Consider the following 8,452-nt stretch of genomic DNA (forward strand, 5'->3'; position numbering starts at 1 on the left):
CACGAATTATAATATTTGAAGGCAGAACGAAATATGAAACAATACGACAAGTTTAAATATGATATTTGTTTTTCTGAATTGGCGGTTCATTTTTATGAGATATTTACTTACATTCTGGTCGGCATTTTTTATATCTCTACATTTAAAGCTAAGCTATTAATAATTAATATTTAATTCAAATTATTTTTATTTTTTTACAATGGGGGACACCGACCAACATCTGGTTCCGCCTTTAGGGCACAAGGGTGTTCTTTTTTTTTAAAACCTTTTTTCCTGTCTTGATTTTTTAAGGGTGTAAACAACAGTAAGTACTGTTTCATCAATGGAAAAAAAATCACCTTTTTGGGTAATTTCCTAAATATATATTCTTGTATAAAAATTAAATATTGTCTCATGACTATTTATTCTATTGGAAACAAGCAATCATCGTGCTGTTTGATGTGAATATTTCCAGTTTAGATCAAGTTTAGTGGAGGATAAATTTTGATTCCACAAAACTAAAACACACCCATAAATAATATCTTGAAAATAATTCGTAATTGGATTATTTAAAACCATTTATCCATAATTCATAGTTTGAAATTTTTAGTCATCTATTTAAAAATATATAACTCTTCAAATGAGATAAGTTTTGTAGCTATCACATGACCAGGAAAAAAAAGGCAGGAGAACCGAATGGAATCTTTTGTTTTATAATTATTGAACGAAAAAAAACTTCAAAAAACGCAATATACGTATAAATTGCATCCGGACAGAGCAAACTGAATGAAGCAGGTTGTCGGCTACCGTCTTTCTACACTCTAGTTTTGACCGTATATGTGTCGTTCTTGGCGCACGCATACGCATAATATATATATATATATATATATATATATATGCATATATTACGTATATACACGTACATGCATCCCGACGAACGGACGATACACTTTATATTCCGAATAAAGTTTTTTCTTCTCATAAATGTTTTTATATTGAAACATCCCACCATACATTTGCGGGTTGAATACGTATTTATAATTAATATACGTATGTAACGTATCTATATATGTTCAAGCATACGCGGGTTGCATACGTATACAGCAAACACACAAATAACTAATATTCGTATATGTGTTGGCAAGCACTTTGCCTGACCCCAGCAGAATGAATTGAAATTACTACAATAATATTTGCTTAAACATCCATAACTCAGTTTTTTATATTTAATTTCAAATTTTAATATAACATGGAGTATTTTTTTTACTGAAAAAATGTTACAATTGTTTTTTGTGGTTTTGAAAGATATTTAAATGTTATTAAATAATTTAAATCTTAGTTGTCTATATATATACACACACACACACACACTTTGTACTTTTTATTTTTCTTTTTCTTTTTCTATTTTTTCCCATATTCTATTAATTAGTTTTGTACATTTTCTTCGTGAACATCTCAAAGCAAATTAAAGATTGAGAAATAAAATAAAATAGACAACTTTTGGAAAATGATAACAAATCATAAATTTTGTAAAAAAATGAATTCTAAAGTATACAATTTTAAAATATCATTTATATAAAAAAAAGTTTAAGTTTAATGTATTAGGCTTCCAAAAATTATATACAGATAACTTGAATTGATTGATATTGAAAAAAGTTATTTGCCTAAAAGTTTCAAATCAAGCATTAATTATCTTAAAATATCAAGTTCAAACATGCTTGACACTAGAACATTATGTTTTTATCTGGAGTAATCAAATATTATTTTCAATATAATATTTTATCTTGGTATTCCATATATATATATATATATATAAAAGTTTGCTTGTTATTTTTTCATAATTATAAATTAAAAGTAGAAAATATAAAAAAATATAATCATTTTCTATTTGTTCACAAACTTCAATTTCAGGATCACTGATAAATTTATATGCCTTTTAAATAACATATTAAAAGAAAGATTTTATGTTTTTCTACCAAAATTCATTACTAATACATAAAAATATGGCTTTTTAATAAGCTCTTTGGGTCACATGGGCCAGAGCCATGCCGAAAACCTGAAGGTTTTGGTCCACAAGCTGGCTCTCTCTTACACGATTTTACTAATTTGTCCCTGCTCTCTTATGTTCTGAGCCGAGTAGTCCTAGGCAAACGGAGGTCAATATTGTCTTTTACTGTGAATTCAAAACCTCAGTGGCAAATCAAATATAATTCTTTTTATTAACAGCAAATTTTTATTTTTTCATTTGACTGGAAATGCCAAAAAAAAAATCTTTGAGCGTCCGTTGCATGACGTAAGATGAATATTATATATAGCATCCCACAAAATTAAACGTTTATTTTATTATTTTAGGGTTTCCAATTTAAGACTTTTAATCTCAACCAATATATAAAAAAATTAGGGTTTACACACCGATATGCATGACCCATTATGGAAAACCCTAACAAAAAAAAAAGGTTAAACTAAGTCGGTCGAAATTAATGTTACAGTGGAAAATAAGATCTCCGCACAATATATATCTGCAGGCATAAGATGCCAAGCACTTCAATCTTGTATACTGTCTCCGTGTACGTGTTTGCATATATGTGCACAACATATAACTATTCGCATATTTAATATATGTTTTTTTTTAATATTTTATGGTAATATTTAAATGAGTCCACTAGACCCCGGCCCTGTGACTTAATAAACAAGAAAATTTAACCCATTCAGAAATCCTTCCCTATAAATTCCGCACACAAATCTTTCCAAAACTCCACCACTCCTCAGATGTAAAGGTTCCACTGAGCCCTTTTATTCAAATAATTATATTTTCCATAACCAAAGAAGAAGAAAAATGGAACAGCAAACACAAGACAATGACCACGACACCAAGAACCATGGCTCTTCCTCCTCCTCCTCTTCCCCGGTCGCAACCGAACCGGCCCGGACACGTTGGTCACCTAAACCGGAGCAAATCCTCTTGCTCGAATCGATCTTTAACAGCGGTATGGTTAACCCACCAAAAGATGAGACCGTGAGAATTAGAAAGATGCTCGAGAAATTCGGAGCCGTGGGGGATGCAACACTGAGAAGATCTTGGCCCGTTAAGTTCCTTTGATGAATTCATTACATTATACCGTATATGTTCGTACGCATACATCATTTTTTTAAAGAATTCAATTATATACATCAATTTTGTTTGTCGTTTTTCTCTAGAAATAAAACCTATGCATTTATTTCTCTCTCTCTCTATATATATATATCATACAAGTTTATATATTGATTTCAGTTTCTACCGAAATGGATTCTCTCTTTCCTCTCCCGCTCTCTATTCCCATTAAAAAAACCCCCTAAAAGAGCAAACACCACCGCATAAAACAACAACAACAGGGTTACAAAAGAAACCCTCTTATTCTGTTTTTTTTTTAATTATTATTATTATCGCCGCTCAAGACCCCGCCGGAAGCAGCGGCAGCTCCAGGCTGCGGCGGCGGAGGCGGCGACCGCATCTTCCGCCGGAGCAAGCTCTCCGGTGAGCCTCCAGGCGAACCAGCAAGGAAGTGTCATCTCCGGTGATGGAAATCTGTACCATTTGGGGTTTGGAGGAAGTTGTGGTCATTATTTTGCTGCTCCACAATCTCATGTCCCTTCGTTTTTTCTCGGACTTTCACCGTCGTCTTCTTCGGGTTCGTCTTCGTCAGGCTCTTCCTCTTCCTCTTCTTCGTCTTCTGGTGTTAATGCCATGGAGAATCTCTTCACAATGCCTTGCCAGATGGGTTACAACGAGACTGATCATCAACAGCACACATCCAATGTTTCTTCAATTTTGTGCCCAGCTGATCAAAACCCAGATGTTCAATTCCAACAGGGTAAACATCTGTTTGCATGGCTAAGTTTGGTCGGTTTCTTGTTCAGTCTGCGCATGCCTGCCTTTTCTTCTTTAAAAAATCCCCCAGTTTTAAAGGTACCTTTTTTTTTCCTGCGAACAAAAAAGTATATAAAGATAGCAACTTTTATGGATGAAAAGGTCAAGAATTTCCAAATTTTAGGTGGGTTTCAACTTGGAATCGATTTTCTCGATCAATCATTGCATTTATTTCTTTTTCGTTTTCCTTTTGACCTCCCATCCTCTGTGTTTCTCTCTTCTGTACCCGCAAGAAGAACTCTTTTCATTTAAAAAAGAGGCACAGAAAGGGTTAAAACGTTAATCCTTCGTCGATTTTTTTTTTTAAAATTTCGAATTTCACGACAACGTGACTCAGTAGGGATGATAACGGTGTTCATCAACGGAGTTCCGACACAAGTGCCAAGAGGGCCAATCCACATGAAAGCGATGTTTGGTGGAGATCTGGTGCTGCTTCATTCGTCGGGAGTTCCTCTTCCGACTGATGTGTTTGGGTTCTTGATGCATCCCTTGCAACATGGCGATGCTTATTTCCTGGTAAGTCCCTACATCTCACTCCCTATTTCGGTTATTGAATTAAATTATAATCATCAAGAATCTTCAATGTTTCGATTTTTTTTTGGGGGTCATGTGGAACAAATTTTCCCCGAGTAAAGCCATTATTTTAGGGCTCTTTAAGTTTCATAATCATAAACTAATTTAAAAATGTAATATCTCTCTCTTAAATTAAATGCATGCCGAAAGAGTTATTCTTAATTATATTTCATGTCTAAATATGAATGTAATTTGGTAAGGAAAAATATGAGGGTATAGAAATCGATTTGTTGACCGTCGTCGGGTATGTCATAAATGACCATGTTTGGACGCTTTGCTGAAATAAAGTTGTTCAGTTTTTAAATTATAACAATAATTAAAAATAAAAAAACTCTTGAAGTGTGGTGAATGTCAGTTCGTGTTAGCTAATATTAAAATCCTAAGCTCTTGTGGATTATTAGCCAAATTCAGAAGATCGATCTGTCATTATTCCATGGGATATAAAGTATAAAATATCGTGCTTATATTATTATATACATGCATACACATACACACGCCGCTTGAGGTTTTCCGCTTTCTTCATTTGGACTTGAAATTTCTGGGTTTTGAAAATAATATCATATATGTATATATATATATATATAATTATGAGCACTATAATCCTGATATTCGGATTTTTTTTTTTCTGTGATATTCAGAATTACCGCAAAACTATTCCAAGTTTTTAAGTTAGTAAAAAAAAATGTATATATTTTATGGAGTTCATTGGCAGAAGAGACCTTGGGAACTTCTTCTCTCTCTCGATTGAATAAGCAGGCGGTGACAAAATTTTTCTCGAAATGCAAGTGTTACTTTGCAATTCGTCATTAGGGTTTCTGAGAGAAAACCTCTCTCTCTCTCTCTCTCTCTCGTGGTCGATTCTCTGGACTCTGCAATAGAACTCACCAGCTTCTGTTTTTTCTTTTTTCTTTTTATAATATCAATTATTCTAATTTTAAGGCTAATATTCATGTTTTTTTTTCCGATTTTTTTGATGGGTCGTAATCATATGGGCAGGTTCCGAGACAGATATGAACCGGCTGTGCTCGTGTTAGGCGGTGATGCAACAGATACCTTGTTATACAACCTGCCTTTGTTCCTAATCCTACGGTCCAATTTTCTTCACTGTTCATTTGTCGGTCTGCTCTAAGTCTCTGTCGTCAGTTCAGTTTGATAGTTAAAAATAACTCTTCCGAATAAGGCGAAGCGGTTTAGTTTGTAACCAGTTAGAGATTTATGAAAAAAGTATACACACACACACATATATATATACATATACATATATGTATGTATATATATTTGAAATAAAATTTTCTGTTTTAGTCTATATATATGACAAACATGAAATTCGTTTCTTAACCAGTTTCATTCTTTCAATATGATCGAATTAACATCCCAATCTAAACTTGTGGACTTGAATCAACGGCTGAAGGTGTTGACATGTTCTAACCAAATTTGGAAAGTTGGCCCTAAAAACCTTATTACATAAACCACTGCTATACACACACACAAACATGTAAATACACATATACAATTATTGTGTGTATACCTATATATAAAAACATGAGACTTTTTCTCACATTTGAACCCTTTTATTAGAAGATTTAATTAGACTTTAGTTTCTTAATTGTTAGTTAATTGGTAGTCGTATTAATAGCAATAACATATATCCAAAATATAAATATTTCAAAAGAGAAACGTTTGCTAGAGTAAAAGGGGAAGTCCTAATCAATGAAAACCACATTCAAAATCGTTCAAACTCACTTGGATGATTGTTTGATGGTTTGTGTTTGAATATTATATAGTTTTCTTAATCAAACCCGATTAGTTATATAACTTATAAATAAATAATTCATTTTAAAATGTTGTGACTTAAACTGTATATATATATATATATGTATGTATATATTTGTGATTTCTTTGATTTTCGGGTTAGATCTTGGAGTTTTCATGCCCAATGCTTCATAGCAATTTCAATGCACATTTCGATTTTTTATTTTATTTTTACTTTTTGTATTAAGAAATGGTAAAACAAAGAAGGAAAGATATTTTGTTGTCCTGTCGATTCTTGCTTTCTTAGACACAAACCCTTGCAAACCCCGGCAACCAATCTTCATCGGAGATTTAGGGCTAAGTTCTGTCCATATACCACTCTCCACATTATAGCTTCCCAAAGTTATATTTATTCTTCAATAATAATCTATTAGATAATTAGTAAAATAAATTACAAAAATCGGACGTAAATACGTAATAATATATATATATATATATATATATATATATATATTTCAACATTACCAAAAATATTTCTCCAATCAATATTTATTTAATTTCTACGAACAATTTTGCAGATATTTCGTCCAAATATCGTCCTCATATATATATATATACACAATTTATAGATAGAGATTTATTCCGTTAAAAAACAATCAAATTTAAATGTAAGAAATGGTTTGATGAATCGTTTAAGACTATTGGGCTAATTAATAACATAGGAGTATTAAATAGATAAGAGAAGATTAATTATAATTAATTGATGATTAGAATAAAATAAAAGCAACTAGGCGACAACACCGACCGCTAGAACCAGTGATTAGAAGACGCATGTTTGGTTAGTTGTTGATTTCTGAAATCAGAAAACAGGAGAGAACATATATTGAGACGTACCATGAAAATTATCAATTTATTTCATCACACTTTCCTATTGGTTGCCATGTGATTTAATTATGCATATCGATAAACTTCCATGATTTAATTATGCACATCGATAAACTTCCATGATAGATTATGAGTTAAATACCCAATTGATTTAATCGAATTATTTATTTTGGTGTAAATTAAATCCTAGTTTATGAGTTAAATACCCAATTGATTTAATCGAATATTTATTTTGGATTGATTTTAATTGAGGATTTTTGGTTTCAGTTATTTCACTGAAATCCTCGATTTAAAATGAGGATTTGTTTTCTATTTTGGATTATAGTCTTTTTCGTATATACTATTTTCAGTATGTAATTCAATTTCCAAAATTTCTATCTTTCCTTTTAACATTCGAAAATGTTTTTTCAGTGCAATTTAGTACTCCAATTTATGTTTTCATGCTTTTTATTAACAGTTGACTGAAATAATATATTTTCAATCCAATTTAGTACTCCAAATTATATATATATATATATATACAACGTATATATACACATGCTTGACCAGTGTGCCGTAAATTGTAAGGAAGTACATTGGAATCGGAAGACATCACACGAGGTTTTTTTTTTTGTTATGGGAGATAATATTAATATGTAATGAAGGAGTCATTATTACAAGGTTTATTAGTAGATTTTTATTTATTTAATTAAATATATTTATCTAAATTAAAATTTATATCTCGATTAAATGGCTTGCTACTTTCAACAGAGCATATTTCGGCGTAGATCTTTTGTAGTTGACCGAAAATATTGTTTATGTTTTCTAGAATTCCATTTTGGCTTCTGAGCAGACGAGCCAATTCATACAATAATTATTATCAAATATATTTAAGTTCGGCGATTATTTTATGTTTAACATATTAATAGTTCAAAATAGGGATGGTTAAAATATCCGAAAAATCCGAAACGATCCGTTATTCGTTTCGTATCCGAATCGAAAATTTGGATATCCGGAGTTTATAGATCGGATACGGATATTTATTTGGAGATATTTGTCAGATACATATATTAAAATTGAATTATCCGACATATCCGATCCGATTCTACTTTGTAATAATATTATTAAATATAAGAATAATTTGATATGAAGATTTAAAATGCTTAATATTTACATGTTTTTTAGGGTGATTTAAGAAGAACATAATCTGTAATCAACATTTAATCTAATAAAGAACCCTACACTAATACATATAGGAATTGTAATAAATTTGGAAAAAAAATGGAATACTTTATTTTTCTAGTACTCATTATTATGTTATCAGATGTTGACTATCGTCAATACAATATAAGGTGTTAAACTAAGTCGGTCGAAATT

The 8,452-nt window shown here is 31.2% G+C and overlaps 1 protein-coding gene across 1 annotated transcript; it reads left to right on the forward strand.

The window, feature by feature from the left end:
* The first annotated feature begins 2,815 nt into the window (after positions 1-2,815).
* LOC104821150 (WUSCHEL-related homeobox 11) lies at positions 2,816-5,694 on the forward strand. Its single transcript, XM_010551951.1, has 4 exons — positions 2,816-3,069; positions 3,415-3,830; positions 4,227-4,402; positions 5,456-5,694. The coding sequence occupies exons 1-4, from the start codon at positions 2,816-2,818 to the stop codon at positions 5,471-5,473; spliced, it is 864 nt and encodes a 287-aa protein (XP_010550253.1). The 3' UTR covers positions 5,474-5,694.
* The last annotated feature ends 2,758 nt before the right edge of the window (positions 5,695-8,452 follow it).

Source organism: Tarenaya hassleriana, unplaced genomic scaffold (assembly GCF_000463585.1).
Source record: "Tarenaya hassleriana unplaced genomic scaffold, ASM46358v1 Cleome32, whole genome shotgun sequence".
Lineage (NCBI taxonomy): Eukaryota > Viridiplantae > Streptophyta > Magnoliopsida > Brassicales > Cleomaceae > Tarenaya > Tarenaya hassleriana.

Excerpts from the sequence above, each read along its gene's own strand:
- LOC104821150 (XM_010551951.1), top strand. The coding sequence starts at position 2,816 with ATGGAACAGCAAACACAAGACAATGACCACGACACCAAGAACCATGGC. Across the intron at positions 3,070-3,414 it reads AGAAGATCTTGGCCCGTTAA|ACCCCGCCGGAAGCAGCGGC; the intron begins GTTCCTTTGATG and ends TCGCCGCTCAAG. Across the intron at positions 3,831-4,226 it reads AGATGTTCAATTCCAACAGG|GGATGATAACGGTGTTCATC; the intron begins GTAAACATCTGT and ends GTGACTCAGTAG.